Source organism: Oryza brachyantha, chromosome 3 (genome assembly GCF_000231095.2).
Source record: "Oryza brachyantha chromosome 3, ObraRS2, whole genome shotgun sequence".
Taxonomy (NCBI): Eukaryota; Viridiplantae; Streptophyta; class Magnoliopsida; order Poales; family Poaceae; genus Oryza; species Oryza brachyantha.
This window is the reverse complement of record NC_023165.2, coordinates 10661542-10680000: the sequence shown is the minus strand read 5'-3', so window position 1 is coordinate 10680000 and position 18459 is coordinate 10661542. Positions and strand designations below refer to the sequence as shown.

Genomic DNA, 18459 nt, shown 5'->3' with positions numbered 1-18459 from the left:
GCACCCTGATGTGTTACCAGTAGGACTAATGGTTCGAGACAGGGAAATATCATCTAATTCTAATGTCTCACCGCTACATCATTTTTTTGGCACAATTATCATGTTGTGCAAACAATACTCTGTCAAGCAAGAATTGCTTTTAGTATTTATTTTTCCCTTTGTAGAACTTGAGTCTACATTAACTTTATTCTCTGAAATTTATACTAGAGCTTACAATGTTGTGTTTACTTTGGTGTACTTTGCAGAACCTAGTCGTTTTAGTGCAAATTTGCCCATGTGATGATCACCTTTTATGTTATAAGCCATTTTCTTTCTACTTATGATAACTTGCTTATCATCATGACACTGCAGTTGAACAATACCTAAAAATGTGAACCTATTTTCCTTCCAATAAAACACATAGCCATTAGGCAATAGGCATATCTAACCTGAATACCTGATGCTATCATTTACTACTCTTCCCTTTTAATGTTCTTCGGCACAAAGATGTTATTATTTACTTATGATAACTATATTTTCATTCTACCTGCAGCCATAGACAAGTTGATCTCATGAATTCAGGAAGCACAGTGGCATCCAGAGTTTCCTGTTCATCGGGAAACAACGGCATCTTCCCACCCTGCCTTCTCCCTGGATTCCTGGGATTCCCAGTTGTATTTGTAAACTTCCACTTGTTCAAGGCCATTGTCCGCAGCCCTGCATCTTCTGTTGTCCTGGGAATCCGTGGAGGACGCCTCCCTTAAAGAGTTGCCCATAGGACTTCCTGTTTAGTTAGTCTGAGAACTGGTATCCAATTTGTTGTGCAAAAATTCCTTGGCATCACTACTCTGAACTGCTGAATCTCAGGCCCTTCAAGATGGTTTCCTCTGAAATAAGCTCTGTTACAACAACCCATGCACAAGGTCCCAAGCTCTTTAGAGGGAAGATACTTCTGCCAATGGGCCCTCCAGATGTTGTGCCTTCTGAAAACATTGAGTTTGATTTCTCAGATGTTTTTGGTTCTACAGCAGTCCAGACTCCCACAGATCTGAGCATTCTCACTCCTGACAGTCCTGCACCTTTGGCTGAGTCCAATGAGGGGATTTACAATGACCCTGTGGTTATTGTCAAGAGATCTCATTCTCTTGTTGGTCCAAGTTCACTTGTTAGCCAATCCTTGCCAATTAGCAAACTTACACTGCATGGATCTGATAGCTCATTGGACCTGCTGGATTGTCCTAAAGAAAAGCAAGGTAACCAAGGAGCTCTTAGTGATGAAGAGCTTGATAATACAGAAAAGGAGAATGGTATTTTTGGACTTGAAGACTTTGAAGTCCTGAAGCTTGTTGGCCAAGGGGCATTTGGAAAGGTATATCAAGTGAGGAGGAAAGGCACTTCAGAAATATATGCAATGAAAGTTATGAGGAAGGACAAGATTTTGGAGAAGAACCATGCTGAGTACATGAAAGCAGAGAGAGATATACTGACTAAAGTCGATCATCCTTTTGTAGTACAGCTGAGGTACTCCTTTCAGGTAGGTAGTTATCATTTCTCTGTGCATTCATTTCTGTCAGCATGTATGTTTTGATTTCAATCTTTTCCCCAATGTTGAACCTGGTGTTTAATTGGCAGACAAAATACCGACTTTACCTTGTGTTGGACTTCATAAATGGGGGCCATCTTTTCTTCCAGCTTTACCAACAGGGCTTGTTTAGGTAATTTCATTGCATTGTTTTTTTACCCTGATCACCTTGCATGAACATTTAATTAAGCAAATCTTTTATCTGTCAGGGAGGAGCTTGCACGCATCTACACAGCTGAAATTGTATCTGCTGTAGCCCACCTCCATGCGAATGGAATTATGCACAGGGATCTGAAGCCAGAGAACATCTTATTGGATGCTGATGGACACGTAAGGATCATTTAGTAAAAAAATTATCACCTTTTCTGACTTTACCTACTGATTGGTATTGACTATTGAGGATTCCTGGAATGTTTTTCATTGTGTTATTAGGCCATGTTGACTGATTTTGGGCTGGCAAAGGAATTTGATGAAAACACTAGATCAAACTCAATGTGTGGTACTGTTGAGTACATGGCCCCAGAAATTGTTCAAGGCTGTGGTCATGATAAGGCTGCAGACTGGTGGAGTGTGGGAATCCTTCTGTTTGAAATGCTTACAGGAAAGGTTAGTTGTAAGCTAGAAGTTTCTGCATAGAAGAATGTGTTTGCATTGGAGATGATATTTTTTTGTATATATCCTTATGTAGTTTTGTTCCTATGTTTCACTCTTTAATTATGTCTGCAGCCTCCATTTGTTGGTGGAAACAGGGACAAAGTTCAGCAGAAGATAATTAAGGAGAAAATTAAGCTTCCAGCATATTTATCTAGTGAAGTTCATTCGTTGCTCAAAGGCGTAAGTTGCTTGCCAGATCTCTATGATTAACTGCACCCATTCTTTTTGGCAGCCTTGTGCTTTCTAGAGTTGACCTGTTTGAACTTGGGATTGAATTCTTAACCCCCATCTTATGTTTCAGTTACTGCACAAAGAAGCTGGCAGGAGGCTGGGAAGTGGACCAGGCGGGAGCAATGAAATAAAGAATCACAAATGGTTCAAGTTAGTAAACTGGAAGAAACTAGATGCCCGACAGATCCAGCCAAGCTTCCGCCCAAATGTTGCTGGCAAAACCTGCATCGCGAACTTTGACGAGTGCTGGACGAGCATGCCCGTGCTGGACTCTCCAGTGGCCAGCCCTGTCGCTGCAGATAGTAACTTCGTGGGATTCAGCTATGTGAGGCCAGCGCCCTTCCTTCAGAGGCCGAGTCCTCTAGGCTGATAAATTTGCTCTTCTGATCATGTAAAACCACCTACTGTTGTTCGGTTTGCCTGGGAAAAAAAATCCCGTTATCATTTCTTTGTTGAAGACAGTAATTTGAGCATGTTACATTTTGAAGCAAACAAATTTGTCTATGGCTGATTTAACACTGGCTTCTACGATCCACCCCTGGCACATTTAGGGCTTGTTCGGTTAGCTGGGAATTGATCCCTAGCAGGAATTTATCCTGGGAGGGATTGAGTGAATCCCTCCCATGTCACCCAAACCCAGTGGGGGATAAATCCCTGGGTTCCTCTATAATCCCTCTTCAATCCATGCGTTCGGTTCAAACCAACTATTAATCGTTTGCTATCAAAAAATCATTTGCTACTAATCAACTATTGATAAAAGTATCAACGCAACAATTATACAGAACTAATTTGCTTCTGTTCATTGATCCATCAGACAAAACTTCTGTATAAAGTATCCAGAACAATTGATAAACTTTTGGTTGCTACTAAACAACCGAACAACAGAAGTTTGCTAATCAACAAAAATAGGGTCCAGATTCTACTGAAAATTGGAAGCAATGAGTATTGAGATCGACATTTGTTGCTGCTGCACAAAACTGGCATCTTGCATAGTTCCTTTTTTGAAAAGCCTGCATAGTAAAAAATATGACTCAGTTTTCCATGGTAAAATGCAATAGTTTAAGCACTAGAATCACAATTGCGTATAAACCAAACAGCCTTCAAAACAAGACAACCTCACAGGCTCACACAAAACACCTACATGCTAGACAAACATACAAACATCTGCATCTGTTCCAATGATGAAATACTCACATGCTGAAAAGAATCCATACCACAACTCACAAATCAACCTACAAAACTGAAATTATTGATAAACCTTGAGTTGTAAGAAACAAGTAGCTAAAGGAATCATAACACTGAACTGAAACATTTCAGAGAACTGAAAGATCTAAAGATAAAAGGGGGCACAAGAAACCCAAGTTCAGATAAAAGTAAATGATCTGAAGATTCAAAACCTTTTCTGATCCATATTTTGATCCGGTTCTGCAATTTATGAATTATTCTTCAGTTAAAGGAAGCAGGCATCCATGCTGGCACGAATGGTTCATGTATCAAAGGTATTGGAGAGTACAAGACTATGCCAAGCAGAGTGAAAAAATGTTATGTGCCAGAATGTAAAATCAATTTTCATGAGAATCATGGCTTACAACTTCAGAACTATAGCTAGCTAAATTTTAAGGTAAAGAATGAAAGGGTATCTGTACCTACTAGGCCATTTAATTTCTTAAACAAATCAAAGCAGATTCTGAATACTATGTCATTGCATTTCTTAACCATACAAAGACTTCACTAGTGCTTTGGTAATCACTGGCGCAGAATCTGTTCAGCTGATGTATACATAACATCCATTATGTATGTAGATAATACAAATATTTAAGTCTGAACCTGTTCAGCTGCTACTGAATTTCACCATACAGTACAATTCTTATCTAGATTCAGAACCTTTTCTAATCCACATTTTGATCTGGTTCTACAATTTCTAAATTCTTATCTAGATAATAAAATGCAATGGATGGCAGTACAATTTTGAACCTGTTCAGCTGCTACTGAATTTCACCATACAGTACAATTCTCAGTTTTAATGAGAATCATGACCTACACCTTCAGAACTATCAACTAATTTTTTTTTGTAAAGGATGGCAGTAATAAATTAGAGAATCGAAAGAAACAAGAATCTAAAGGATGCAGTATTTTGACCAGTTGAGCTACCTAATTAAAACTGAAATTACCAAAACCGATGGAAGGGTAGTTGTACCTGCTAGGCCATTTCATTTCTTAACCAAATCAAAGCAGACTCTAAATCCTCATCGCATGCACTCACAAAAATTTCGCTATTATCTGCATTCTTGAAGACAGTGTATGCTTTGGCCTTTTCCTCTTTTGTTACTTTCATTGAGTTGAGAATAGCTATGCACCTCTTTATTGAAAAATCACAAACTTCCCTTTCTCTTGCTAACTGTGCAGCTTCATCTTCAACTTGCTTGGTTCTCATATCAAGATACCTTTCTATAAGAGCTTCTACACCGATACTTTTTTTTTTTGCCTTTTTAGTTCTTTTTCTTCCTTGTTTCCTATAGTAGCAATAACTCTTCTTTGTACCGTTTGTGTACTCCTTTCAACACGCGCAACATTTTCTTCAATTGGTTGCAGTCTTGCATCTGTATCATCTTGTCCATCATAAGCCTGTTAGTATCTCAATTGTTACTCTCATTGGTGAGAGGATGACACTCAAACTTGGGGTAATTTTCTGTTTACTTATCACCAAATGTCATACTTTCCGGGAGAGGGTGGATACATATTTATAGCTGCATTCTAGCCTAAAGGATGCTATCCTAGAGCATCCTAACAACCTGTCCTAGATCATCCTAACCACCTGTCCTAGAGCATCTTAACAACCTGTCCTAGATGCTGTCCTAGTAACTGAAAAACTGAAAAAAGCAAGGGTAGGACACCACAAGACCAAGACCAACCAGCCCAAGACTTATTCCTTCAAAGCCAAGGTGTCTTCAAAATCTGGAAAGGTAACAGTGGTGTTACCAAACTCATCTTCGCTCTCAACTTGTGTAAGAACAAGGAAGCATGATGGTTGAGTTGATGTGAAGTTATAGGTTCCTTCCGCGGTATGGCCTACACAATCTACCCTATAGTGCACCAACAGGATTTACTCATTACTCATTGGACAGATCCAACGGATAGAATCTATCCCTCAACATCGGACGGTGGCAACGAACAGATTTTTCCTTCCCTCCTTCCACCCGCGATGTACGCCTTCTTCCTCCATCAGTCGGCGCCCTCCTCAGCTCCTCCCTCTCTTCTAACGCCGCCGCCACCCCCAAATGGCGCTCGCGCTCCAGCCGCGGCCTTTGTTCCCGGCAACGCCTACATCGTCGTCGCCTCTGCCACCCCCCAGTATTTAAATATTCTTACAACCCAAAAGAGATATTTAAATGTCATAATACCATGTATCTTAACATTCATCTAGCATAACCAATTTATTACAAAAGAGATATTTAAAACATTTTTTCTTGCAGCCCCTAATTCCTATGATGCTGGTAATCATACCACATTTCTTGTGCTATCATGTCTCTTAGAGCATTGCCTTGATTCGTGCCTTTTCTAAGTTGTGAAGCAAAACTAAAGGGATATGGCTAAAAGGAAGGATGATAGAAAGAAGGAAGAGAGATAAGAAAGAAAAAGGATTCCAATATGTATGGTCTAATCATTGACTTCATTACCATCTGGTAGATCAACAAAATTTTGTGGGTCAATATTATCCGGTTGATCATCCAACCATTGTTCATCTCCATTGAGTGACCGGATAATATTATGCAACAAAGCAGCGGCAATAGGTATCTTTACTTGGTTCTTTATTTTGTGGAAAGTTTCAACTTTGAGGATGGGGAAGCGCTTCTTTATGATACCTGCAGTCCTTTCAACATGATTCCTTAATACCGCATGGCGATGATTAAATAATTCCTTGTAGTTTTGAGGTCTATGATGACCCCTCCCAAACTCCTTCAGATGGTACCTAACTCTTTGATATGGTGCAAGAAAAGAAGCAGTATTGGCATATCCACCATCAACCAAGTAGAATTTCCCTGGAGGTAGTTTGAAACCATTGTTCATTGCGGAGCTAAGAACTCTAGCATCTGTAGCTGACCCCTCCCATCCACTAGATATGAAGGTGATACTCATATCAAAATCGCATGCTATCATCACATTTTGGCTAAGAGTCCCTTTCCTATTTCTAAATGGAGCAGCCTTTTCAGATGATATGGATATGGGTACATGGGTGCCATCAATTGCACCAAGACAATTCTGAAAAAAAACTACATGTCACTTTCAGATATTTCAAGGTGTAAATTGATTAGGGTAGAAGTGTTAAAAGAAGCACCTTGAAGTAAGGATAAAATCGAGGATCTCTTTCAATTTTCAAATGAACTTGATTAGGATCAGGAGGCTTCATAAGTCGCTTGGATAGTGTAGGGATAACCAAGTTGAAGAAATGTTTCATGTGACGGTGAAAGGTATCACTACTGTGCCCAAATTCTACTTGAAGATCCTCATATGAAGCATTGTGACTAAGCATGTATAAGAAGAATGCTAGCTTCTCTTCAACCTTAATCCTAGTATCACGAACCAATCTTTCAGTTCTAAGGTAATTGGCTAGGGCTTTAAATATTTTTGGTTCCATCCTAAATGTTGTCCGACAGTTCTTGACATGTCCTTCAAGTAGCTCATGAACATGTTCCTCCCCTGTTAGCTTAGAAGTATGACGACGCTTCTTTTCCTTTCCTCCTCTAGAACTCAACAGATGTAGTGCAGGGAAAATAAACAACATCATATCATCGTCCCCCTCTTCCCTCCTCTTTCTAACATGATCTCTTGTTGTAATCATTGCAAAACTAAAAAAATTGAAGCCATAGTTAAGAAATTTAAAAATGATAGAAATATTATGTTCACATCATTAGAATGCAAAGGCTCCAAAACAAACAAGTATTGATAGAGAACTGTTGCACAACTACAACATGTATAAGTGAAAAACTCTAAGAAAAGAAAATAAAATAGATCACGTACTGCTGGAGATGGTACAGGGCTCCAAGATTGTGGGGGTTGGTCTTCTCCAACTCTAACCGGTACAGGGACAATCTACAAAGTAGATACAACGTAGATGAGTAAATTTTTGGAGATATAGAGTAAATCAAGTTTGTCAAATACTACTCAAGTTAGGTTAGTGTGGGACAAGTTAGAAGAGTTATCATATTTAACACTGGTTGTCACAAAATTAAGGCAGAAACATATATAGAACTTCTGCATTGTGCACAAAATCTCAAACATGTTGTTTTTTAAACAAGTAGCAATCAGTAAAATATATTTAAGAATTCAAAATTCACAGAAGTACTATAAAATAAAAGTTGAAGCCAGAATAATCAGAATAGATCAGTTAAACATAAAAAATCTTGCTTCTCGAATCAGCAGTAACAAATTCAAATTCAGATATAGAGTAACTTGGACAACAACAAATAAAAATAGATTATAAATTCAGATATAGAGTAACTTGGACAAAACAAATAATAATATTCACAAGTACTTATGTCGACAATAGTCAAAAAAGAAAAAACAATCGGTAATTGAGCACATAAAAAAAAGACCATGATAGAATAGATAAAATGCAGCGATTAATTAACTGCAATTAGATCAGCAATTAAACAGATAAAAAAGTCAGATGAATCATTATCAAACTATTCCAAATTGCTACATTCAGAGCTGAATCAACCAATAAACAGTATGACTATGTTTGAAGATCTTTTATTTTACCTTGCTGAGAATTTTCATGGGACCGATCAACTTTGTATAAATCAACCATCAGTATCACAAGTAGTAGAAACAGGTGTGTTTGTGATAGATGAGGAACCAAGTGAATTGCATCGCACAAGTACTTCTATGCGTAGTCAGCTCTGATTAATTAACTGTAATTAGATCAGCTCGATTGGATTCAGTAGCGGGCATCAATACATGAGGTGAGAGATCTTGCCCTCTTCGCCGGGCATGGTCGCAGAGGCAAGAGGTGCCGGCGGTCGCCTGACATGCTCACAGCAGAACCAAGAACCCTAACCCTAGGCAGAAGATGAAGGAGGTGTGGAGATGAGGGGAAGAAGGAGATACGTATAGGCGAGAAGGTGGCCGACGGAGAAGATGACCACCGGAGAGGCGGACCTTGTCCCGTCGCCGTCGCCGTCGCCGTCACCGTCGCCGTCGCCGTCGGCTCTACGTCGCGCGCGCCGCCGTAGCCATCTTCTCCTGCGCCTCCACGAGGATTTGTTCCACACCTCAGCGGTCGATGTTTTTTCCCGGCTCAAAACGAGGGGCATGCGCCGGGATGGGCTTGGTTAGTATCCCGCCTGGGCTGAACCGAACGGGCTTTTTTCTATGGGCTGGAATTTTTCTCACACCGGGATGATCCACAGGGGTTTCAGCCCAATCCCAGTCATTCCTGATCCAACCGAACAAGGCCTTAGATGGTTTGGGCTTTTTAGTTTTTGTTGGCCGTAGGGATGGCAATAGGTTAGGTCGGGTACGGATAGAGTAGGAATATAACTGACCTGATACTTGTACTTCCGTACCCGACTCATACCTGAAATGACTCGTGGGTAATGCCTCGTTTGGTAGGGATTCTCGTACTCGATTCCCTATAGAATCAGCAAAATCTAATCCAAACAATTATTTTGTGATTCTAATTCTGAGGTGAAACAGGAGAAACGATTCTCATTTTTACACATGCCACGTGAATCTGGAAAAAACGGGTTTCCCACTTGAATCCAACCAACCAAATATAGAGATACCCCTAGATTTTATGGAAAATTACCCACCAATGCCACCGATATACCCCTTCCCACTCCCTTTCTCCATCAAAACAGATCGCACACGATACAGATCGCGCACGGTAGGGCATCGGCGATCTGCCCCCGACCAACGACGACGACGCCGCCCCCACCGACGCCGCTGCCGCACCGGACCGCCGTCGAGCCCGACTTGGCAGCCACCCCAACCGTCACGAATTAGATCCGGAGTGCTTCCTGCTGCTTGAGTGCAAGCCGCTGAAGTGCTCCCTGCCGCCTGAGTGCTTGCCGCCGCAGTGCTGCCTGCCGGCGCCCCCGAACGCCGTCGCAGCCGCCCCCGGTCGTGGCGCTTCTTCTCTGCGAGAGCCCGAACAGCAGCAAGAAATTACTTCTCTTCAAGGGTATACTACTTTTCTACTTTTCTATTTGCTAGCTGTTACTTTAAGAATAAAAAGATTAGCTAGCTATTGACGTTCTTGTCAAGCATACAACTGCAGCAATTGTTTATTTTATGATTATAGTAGTTATCTGCCTCCTGAACATAGGTAGCTAGTAGTACTACTTTTTTATGATCATAGCTAGTTGTAGTAGTACTTGTTTACGACGGTTACAAGCTACAGTACTTTGACAATAATTTATGATCACAAGCTACGACACTTACAACCGTGTGATAATGAAGTATAGTATGTCGTCTGTTTTTGCCATGCCATCCAACATAAGCCGAATATTCTAAAGTGATGAGAGCATGCTTTGAACAGTATTTTTTATGTAGATGGACCCATCAGAAGATGAATTGAATGGAGCAAATAATGCTGAATGGACATATGAGAATACTAGGATAGTTTGTGAGTTGTTTGCATTTGAAGTTAGGGATGGAAAGCGTCCTAGTACTCATTTAAATAAGGTCGGACATGATAATGTAATTGCTAAATTTGGAGAGAAGACTGGCTTGAAGTATAACAAACTTAAGTTCAAGAATAAATGGGCCAAGTTAAAGAAGGACTACAATCTATGGAAGAAATTAATAAGCAGAGAGACTGGATTAGGTTGGGATGAAGCCAGGAGAACCATTATTGCATCTGATGATTGGTGGGCCAAAGCGAAGAAGGTATAATGATGCTTATTTTTCTAAAATTTTTAAGCACGCATCGTAAATATTTATCGTAATATTATCTTTGTGTTCCATAGGATCTACCCGGATGTCTCAAGTTTAAGTTAAGAGGACTTCAGAATGAACATTTACTCCAAGAAATTTTTGAAGACCTTCGAAACACAGGAAATGATCATTAGAATCCTGCTAGGGGTGACCTACTAGAAAGTTCATCCCAGCCTCCTCCTACTATTAATGTTAATGACATAGAAGAGTGAATGGAGTTGATGACGATGATAGTGGTGACGAAGATTTCACTCCTGCAAAGAGAGCTAAGAGAGCTTGTAGTAAGGAGGTGAAGAAACCCAAAAATAGTGGTGGAAATTGGTTCTATGAACAAATGACCCGTTTTGTTGACAACCAGGAGAAAACAGCGGCAACTGTTGAGTCTTTTGTTAGGAGGGAGGACACTTCAGGGTGTGCAATTAAAGATGTCATGGCTCTTGTTAAAGAATGTGGTGCTATTTTTGGTACCAATGAGCATTTCATTGCTACTGAGATTTTCACAAAGAAATCGGAGAGAGAGATGTTCATGACCTTGGATAATGCAGAAGAAAGATTAGCATGGCTCAAGATGAAACATGAAGCCAAGTTAGAAAAATAGTGTCATAGTTTGTTAGTGTGTATGGGTGGACTATTTCAGTTATATTTTAAAAGTTTTGTAATAATTGTTTGAATACCAACTATTCTGGTTTGCATTGACATATTTTTATATTGAAAGATAGAAACTAATTATATTTTTATTATGTCACTTCTGCTACAGTTGTGATGACTCTCCTATCTTTCAATAATTTAAGAATAATACTTGATTCTAAACTAGTTTTTATTGTTTCAGATGTCTTCTAGTGAAACTGATGGAAGTGATGCTTCTCAGAAAAGTGACTCTACTGATGTTGACGAAGATGGTGAGTTTGCTATGGAGATTTTACGACACCATCAAGCTTTGCAAGCGACTGCATTCTCGGTTGCTTGCTTGCTTGGACAATATTTTATGACATATTATGATAAAAATAAACCAAGGACATCACAGCTAAGTGGGTATGCATGGGTACTAGAAACTTTGAGGACACCAGGAGAGAGTCATCATATGTTCCGTATGAATAGTGAGCTATTTTGCAGGCTACATGACTTATTGGTGAGTACATATGATCTCAAATCTACCAACCACATGAATTCTATAGAGTCGGTTGCTATTTTCCTATTCATACTTGGAGGCGGTGAATCCAATAGAAGGGTTCAAAATAGGTTCAAACATTCTGGAGAAACAATAAGTAGAAAATTTGAGGAGGTTCTCTTTAGTGTGGTTAGTATGTGCAAGGATTACATATGTCCAAAAGATCCTAACTTTCGAAGAGCTCATAGTCGAATAAAGAATGACAAGAGAATGTGGCCACATTTCAAAAATTGCATTGGTGCCATTGATGGGACTCATGTGGCAGTAAACCCACCACGTGAAGAATATGTTAGATACATTGGTAGACACAAGAGTTCCACTCAGAATGTGATGGCAGCGGTCGACTTTGACATGCGTTTTACCTATGCTTCTATTGGACAACCTGGTTCTATGCATGACACTAGTGTTCTTTATCATGCATTAGAGGTTGATAAAGATATATTTCCACATCCCCCACAAGGTATGCAATTGCAGATCTTTTGAAAATTTTAATTTGTCTTATTTTTTAGTCATATAAATATAACTTAATTTCTATATTGTAGGTAAATATTATCTTGTAGATGCTGGATACCCAAATAGACCAGGATATATGTCACCATACAAGGGCCAAAGGTATCATGTTCCTGAATGGAGAAATGGACCTCCTCCAAGTGGAGAGCAAGAGTATTTCAATCAGTGTCACTCAAGTGCACGCAATGTCGTTGAGCGAACCTTTGGTGTGTGGAAGATGAAATGGCGAATCCTTTTAAAGATGCCTACATATCCCATGGACAAGCAAGAAATGATCATTGCTTCGACAATGTGTCTCCATAACTTTATACGTCAGAATTGTACATCCCACAAGTATTTTCGTAGGTGTGATCGTGATCTAGATTATGTCCCGACCATACCTGCAAGATATGCAAAATATGTTGTCTCACAAAATGCATCTGATACGTCTACGACACACTCTAGTGATAGATCCATGGATATATTTCGTGATAACTTAGCAAGCACATTATGTCAATCAAGATGAAAGTTCTCGTAACATTGTAGTTGCCATATTTTTGTAAGAATACAATAATGATTTATTTTTATAATAGCTCAATTTATGAGTGGACAGATGTAATGAATATGTTATGCTGTGCAAATGCAATGCATTTTTCATATGGTTTAACATTGTCTGAATACAAGTTTTTTCCCACATGTTAACGTGTAGAAAAATTTAATACGTATATATGTCAGCTTACAATAATTATTGAAGTTTACATTATGCCACATGTACAAATATATAAAATTCAAACATCTTGCTACCTTAGGGGTAGTATTGACAATTTATATCAAAAAGATATAAACTCATACTAGAAACCAAGTTTTTTGTTTTTAGCCAAACGCCTTATCAAAGTAATTCTGATTCTGTCCTTAATCTGATTCTCAGAGAATTAGAATCAAAAGAATCAGAAACACAGAATCTAAATCCCTACCAAACGGGGCCTAAAAAACAACCCCAAACCTATACTTTACAGGCATCGGGTACCTGTCAGCTACTCGCTCCTCTACCGCCGCCGCCCGCCCGCTCCTCCGCTGCAGCCGTCGGCTCCATGGCGTTGATGGCCCGTTGCCGCCGGGATTACCCCACGGACGCCGTCGGTAGAGTGCTCCCCCACGAACGTCGTCGGCCGCCTGCTTCCCAGGGACGCTGCCAGTCGCCTGCTCCACTTCCCCGGACGCCGCTAGTCGCCTGCTCAACTTCCGGCCGGCCGGGCGAGCTCTCTGCTCTGACAGGCTATCGGCCCCTCGCCGTTCCCCCTGACAGGCGAGCTCTCCGCCTCTCCCCTCTCCCCCCACCTCTCGGCCGCCTGCCCGCCGCCGGCCTGCCGAGGAGACAGCCGACCCATCGCCGACCTGCTACCTGCTTGCCGCTCACCCGCTAGCTTGCTACCTTCCCGTCGCCGGCATGTTGGTCACTCGCCACCTACCTACTCGCCGTTGGCCTGCCGCTCGCTCGCCACAGGCCTACCTTCCGCGCGCCGCCCAGAGCCCCAGCCCCTAGATCTGGAGAGTGGAGAGGTGAGAGAATGAGAGTTGAGAGAACGAGGGCCTCTCCAGAGGTGAGAGTGGGTGGCTGTGGTCTGTGGATGGGGATTTTGGATGGAGTTAGCGTTTTCATTTTGGTGTATATACGATGGGCCCAGTGGGCTAGAACAGAAAAAGTCTATTATATATTCTCTATTTAATTTTCGGGTTAGGTACAAGTTATTCGTGGGTAGAATTTGTTATCCGGCTACTATCCACTATATTACCGAGTTGCGGACGGACATGTTCATGAATAAAAAATGACGCTCGTACCTATAGCCGTCGGATCCGGTACCCGTGGTTTCCCATACCGTGGCATAATTGCCATCCCTAGTTGGCCGTAGTACTACTAGCTTACAAAGTTGCGTGAACTGTTCGCGTGACTATAATCTTCCTCCCATTTGCAGTAATTAGTAATTTGCGGTAACAATTGACAAACAAATATTACTTGGACATACTTGGTAGTAAATGTGTCTATAACATTAACGTATTTATCTTGGTTAAATTTTTAAATGCCATTTGTAATAGTATTACTAGTAAGTGTGCACGTGGAATCCACGTTGTGAAAATTTATATGTTGTAAAATAGTCGCTTTGTCATTTAAAGCTATACCTTTAGTTTCACAAAATAAAGATATAAATTTATTTAGAAGCCACCAGTATTGTTACAAATATGCATATTTTACAAATTTACCTACGATATCTTCACAAATTTCACCTATGATGATCAACTAATACATTTGGTTGCTTTATTCGAATTAAAATTCTAAATCTCTCACTAACATTTTACTTGTTGGTTGGTTGTGGTTAAAGAAACCATCCTAACTTGCACAACATTTGCAAGTAGTAACCAAGTTAAATCCTCATAGTTCAAAAATTTAAGAAAATAAAATGTTAGTGAAAATCAATGTATAATATAATAAAAAAGACACCTCAGATGAAGGAAAATAAGTGTATAAAATAAATCAAATACTATGACAAGAAAAGGAGACATCTTTATTAACAATACAATGGTACATTTTCTTGTGAGCGACTCTAACCATTATATTGAAAACATAATTAGCAGTCCATTGATGGTGATTTTAACTCCCAATTTCTTATTGAGCACAAAAACATTGAATTCATTATGTTGGATATCTGGAAAAAAAAAGAAAGAAAAAATATGGTAAGATGGATCTCTTGAGGAGCTTTGATTTAGGTTTATAGTTTAGGTCAGACTGTTTGCCAGAATTCAATTTTTTTGTCCATTTATAAGAAACTATTGTGCATGCTGAAATTACTAAAATTTATAACCATATCCCAAGTTTGAAGCTATCTATTCTATAATGTAAGCAGGTTGTAGCACCACAGCTTCAATTAACAATCAACTGATCACAAGAGCCTTGCTAAAAATCAAGATGCATGTGTATGTTGCTTTTCATGGTAAATAAATAGTTGGGTCTCCAATCCATGCAATTCATTGCACCACAACTGAAGTTGCAAAACAAATTTGTTGCTACCTCCGTTTCATAATATAAGATGTTTGACTTTTTTTGGTTATAATGTTTGACCATTCGTCTTATTCAAAATTTAGTACAAATATAAAAAATGACAAGTCGTGCATAAAGTTCTTTTGATAATAAAGTAAGTCACAAGCAAAATAAATGATATTTCCATAATTTTTGAATAAGACAAATGGTCAACGTTATAAGAAAAAAGTCAAACATTCTACATTATGAAACGGAGGGAGTACAACTCAAGAAACTTATTTTCTTCATAAGTAGATAAAGAAATCACCCAATGATTCCTTTATTTTTCATGCCCTTGGCATTAAATGGAGGGAGTGCTGCATAGACTTGATAATTCATCTGCATCAAATTGCGAACAACAACATAGCACAGTCCCAAGTATTTATTTGCCAATAATTTAAAAACCCAGCCAAAAACGTAAGAAAAAAAAGCAGGAGGTGAGCTAAAAATTGTATCGAAGTGATATATAGCTAAATAATGCAAGCATTGATTATTGGTCAAACAGTGTCTACCACAGTAGTAGAAAGCTGCTAAAACGAAGCTTACATCAACTGATGACTATTTTGCTAATTTCATAAGAAATATTCAGCTCTTTCAGTGGAAAATACCTCTATTACGGATGAGGAACTAATCCGCAAGATAATGGCATCACATCACTTCTTTCTGTAGGTAGGTTTATTACACAAATATAATAGTCTGTAGAATTTTATTTGAAATATTTGTTAGCATTATACTCATTCTGGTCATGCTTTTCTCCGTGATGTACATTTCCCCGTGATGTGCATGCATTTCTCCGTGATGTAAATTATCTGGATATTCTTGTGATGTAAATGAGCACACATTAAAATTTGAGAGAAAATTGAGCCTAAACAAAAATAGAAGCATATTATAAAAAAGGAAATGCATGCATATCTTAACAGAGTGATTGAAGAGGAGTGCTAACAATGGACTCTGAATAAATGAATGGAATACATGAGAACCAGGACTATAGTACTAAAAACAAAGATTGACCCTCTTACCGGTTACCGCATATTATTTTTGAAGAACAAAAAAACACAATATACGAAGATGAAAAATGTACATATTAAAAGATTTAATACTCTAACATATCCCCGATTACTTGCTGGTTTCCATAGTCTAGAAATCTTCAAAAAAGGGCCTGCTTGTGCTTAGTGGTGTTGGTAGGCAGGAGTGATTCTGTTACCAACCGCATGTCCAAAACAACTTGGTAATGCTTCATTATACAATTTAAGCAAAGTAATATAGAGATAGGAGAAACAAGGAAGGTGCTAAAGTATTACACATCGATCATGTAGCTTGTGTTTTAGGAGAAACACAAAACTTGCAGTTTATTTACCGATTATTTTCAAACCCTCTCATTAGCCTCTCCTTGGCCTTTTAGCCATCGCTACACACATGTGTATCAACATATAGAGGCACTAAGGCAATAAATATGTACGACAAATGTATTGTTATTTCTAGGAGATGTGTTACCGTGCAGTATTACGTTGATAGTAGCGTGTTGTTTGTGAGGCACTCTAAAACCAAATAGCCGTATGCTTCCTTACCCCTGCTGGCAAAGATAAATATAATATGACCAAGTTCTTAAAAATGACTGATGTAATCTAAGATAAAAGTTGAGCTACCGGCCACAGTAATCATGCACGTGCAATGCACATTTTCCCATAGCAAGACACACAGAAAGCATATAAATACACCCGAACTATATTTGTGTTTTCTCCCATGTATAACACATAAAACATAAAAATAAACTTAAGTTCAATAATAACGTGTAATCTAATACTATATGGCATATATTTATAACTCCATTTTTGATACTTGATAAGAAAGTGCAAAAATATATATACATCTTACCAGAGCTTGACAAATGATTCAAAGTCTGGAAGCAAGAGAGTTATGGCCTTTAGCAGTTTTCTTGAAAATCTCACTATCTACCTCGAAGAAAAGAACCCCAATACACAAAATTGAAGAAAAGAACATCATTATTTACACGGTAGCTTCCTGTCATCCATAATACTATAACTTTAAAAAGTAACGCTCTCAATATCTGCAGCCCACAATACCTTCAAGTTAGCACATATGTTTGGAGCTGCATTGAAAACCAAAACTAAGCCTAGAGCATCAATATTCTCAAACTGAATCTGTCTATTATAGTGTATAATTTCTGCGAAAGAGATAACCGTTAACATAACCAAACAAATTTGTAAGCCTTCCAAGCATCACCGAATTTCTAAAAAGTTCACTAAACAAAACTCCAATACTGAAATGGGTTATATCGATATCTTAGAGCAAAACATAAGTGCACCACCCTGAATAGTTTAGTCCAAAACTGGGAAGTTGCAGCTCCAGCAACATCCAGTGACCTAGGTTAAAAAAAGCTAAACCGATAAAAAGTTCGCTACAATTTTTAAGGGGCCAATATATTCATCTGATTGACTTGCCGTGAACATCTACAGTGTTAACATATTGATTATAGGTTTTAGTGAATGAACAACACAAGGTAATGGTGCTACGGATACGTTGAATTGAAGCATACTGTAAGGTACACACGAAATGTTCCATATAAAAATAAACTTCACTATGATCTTGAATCATTGTTTGCATGGTCATTAATGGGAAATTATTTATTCTAATTATGAGATAAGAAAGCAATACCAACACTCCTGTTGAGAGGGTTCTCATAGGACATAGAAGAGTCATATGCCTGCTAGCTGCCTTTACATAGATTTGGGCTCAAAAAATTAGCATCAATACAGTGTCAATTATTTCGTAGCATGCCTAATAAATATTTCGTAATTTTTGATAGAGCCACACACTATTGGATCACATGTTCAGTACATAACCTCTATAAGACTATAACCAAACAATTAATACTCGTCCACTTCTGCCAAAGCATTTCACTAATAGAAATTACTCAACTAAATAAAAATAATAAGAACATCCAATAATCCTTTTGATTATTAGACAACACCAGTTGCTAGGGTGTCATGTTGGATTTGCTTAGGTGGTCTAAACATTTTTTTCTGTGTTTCTGCACATTTCTAAACAAACCTAATATTATTGCTGGCATTACCTAAAAAATAAGATTCGTAGATGTAAGATTTCTTGAAAAGAGTCATAATTTGTGATAGTAAATTAACTATATATCACCTGTAAATTGCGGTATTCATGCAATGGCAATCTATGAAAAATATATGGAACATGCAACTAATTGCAGGTGCAGGCAGCCAACCAACAGAATGCCATCTTCACGTTGAATGTATTGTAATGAACATGATCAATTAGCCGATACAAGTTGTCAGTCATATGATAAATACGCAGCGG

The 18459-nt window shown here is 38.9% G+C and overlaps 3 protein-coding genes and 1 long non-coding RNA gene across 25 annotated transcripts in view; 2 read left to right on the top strand and 2 right to left on the bottom strand.

Moving 5' to 3' along the window:
* The window catches only part of LOC102699849 (serine/threonine-protein kinase AtPK2/AtPK19-like), a 3805-nt gene extending 915 nt beyond the window's left edge, over window positions 1–2890 (top strand). The window contains exons 2-7 of the mRNA XM_006649981.2: window positions 533–1513; window positions 1612–1694; window positions 1771–1891; window positions 1994–2167; window positions 2288–2395; window positions 2517–2890. Of these exons, the coding sequence (XP_006650044.1) occupies window positions 857–1513; window positions 1612–1694; window positions 1771–1891; window positions 1994–2167; window positions 2288–2395; window positions 2517–2816 (1443 nt within the window). The 5' untranslated portion in view covers window positions 533–856 and the 3' untranslated portion in view covers window positions 2817–2890. The remainder of the gene's footprint in view (window positions 1–532; window positions 1514–1611; window positions 1695–1770; window positions 1892–1993; window positions 2168–2287; window positions 2396–2516) is intronic.
* A 59-nt stretch (window positions 2891–2949) lies between these two features.
* LOC102723030 (protein ALP1-like) lies at window positions 2950–8917 on the bottom strand. Of its 19 annotated transcripts, none has more exons than XR_005811425.1 (8): window positions 8555–8914; window positions 7466–7537; window positions 6783–7293; window positions 6310–6706; window positions 4644–5046; window positions 3844–3918; window positions 3641–3686; window positions 2950–3456 (listed from the first exon to the last, which is right to left on the bottom strand). XR_005811425.1 is itself a non-coding variant. In XM_040522537.1 (5 exons), exons 1-5 carry the CDS (start codon window positions 8758–8760, stop codon window positions 5768–5770), a joined length of 1203 nt encoding a protein of 400 aa, XP_040378471.1. In that variant the 5' UTR covers window positions 8761–8917; the 3' UTR covers window positions 5305–5767. The 19 variants fall into 19 exon arrangements, 4 of the variants coding, with proteins under 4 accessions (XP_040378471.1, XP_040378472.1, XP_040378469.1 ...); XR_005811428.1 differs by having other exon boundaries at window positions 3641–3678; XR_005811426.1 differs by lacking the exon at window positions 3844–3918.
* A 397-nt stretch (window positions 8918–9314) lies between these two features.
* LOC107303727 (protein ALP1-like) lies at window positions 9315–12651 on the top strand. 3 transcript variants are annotated; one of them, XR_001549755.2, is made up of 3 exons: window positions 9315–9629; window positions 10001–10336; window positions 10417–11101. XR_001549755.2 is itself a non-coding variant. In XM_015834238.2 (3 exons), exons 2-3 carry the CDS (start codon window positions 11214–11216, stop codon window positions 12565–12567), a joined length of 1254 nt encoding a protein of 417 aa, XP_015689724.2. In that variant the 5' UTR covers window positions 9315–9629; the 3' UTR covers window positions 12568–12651. The 3 variants fall into 3 exon arrangements, 2 of the variants coding, with proteins under 2 accessions (XP_015689724.2, XP_015689723.2); XM_015834238.2 differs by lacking the exons at window positions 10001–10336; window positions 10417–11101 and adding exons at window positions 11214–12012; window positions 12113–12651; XM_015834237.2 differs by lacking the exons at window positions 10001–10336; window positions 10417–11101 and adding exons at window positions 11214–12012; window positions 12095–12651.
* Window positions 12652–14663: 2012 nt separating this feature from the next.
* On the bottom strand, window positions 14664–17703 carry LOC121053919. 2 transcript variants are annotated; one of them, XR_005811401.1, is made up of 3 exons: window positions 16990–17703; window positions 16609–16687; window positions 14664–14743 (listed from the first exon to the last, which is right to left on the bottom strand). It is a non-coding gene; the product is annotated as an uncharacterized LOC121053919 (long non-coding RNA). The 2 variants fall into 2 exon arrangements; XR_005811402.1 differs by having other exon boundaries at window positions 16609–16684.
* Window positions 17704–18459: the final 756 nt, after the last annotated feature.

Excerpts from the sequence above, each read along its gene's own strand:
- LOC107303727 (XM_015834237.2), top strand. The coding sequence starts at position 11,214 with ATGTCTTCTAGTGAAACTGATGGAAGTGATGCTTCTCAGAAAAGTGAC. Across the intron at positions 12,013-12,094 it reads ATTTCCACATCCCCCACAAG|GTAAATATTATCTTGTAGAT; the intron begins GTATGCAATTGC and ends TCTATATTGTAG.
- LOC102723030 (XM_040522535.1), bottom strand. The coding sequence starts at position 8,760 with ATGCCCCTCGTTTTGAGCCGGGAAAAAACATCGACCGCTGAGGTGTGG. Across the intron at positions 7,538-8,554 it reads GGCCACCTTCTCGCCTATAC|ATTGTCCCTGTACCGGTTAG; the intron begins GTATCTCCTTCT and ends TCTACTTTGTAG. Across the intron at positions 7,294-7,465 it reads GCCCTGTACCATCTCCAGCA|TTTTGCAATGATTACAACAA; the intron begins GTACGTGATCTA and ends CAATTTTTTTAG.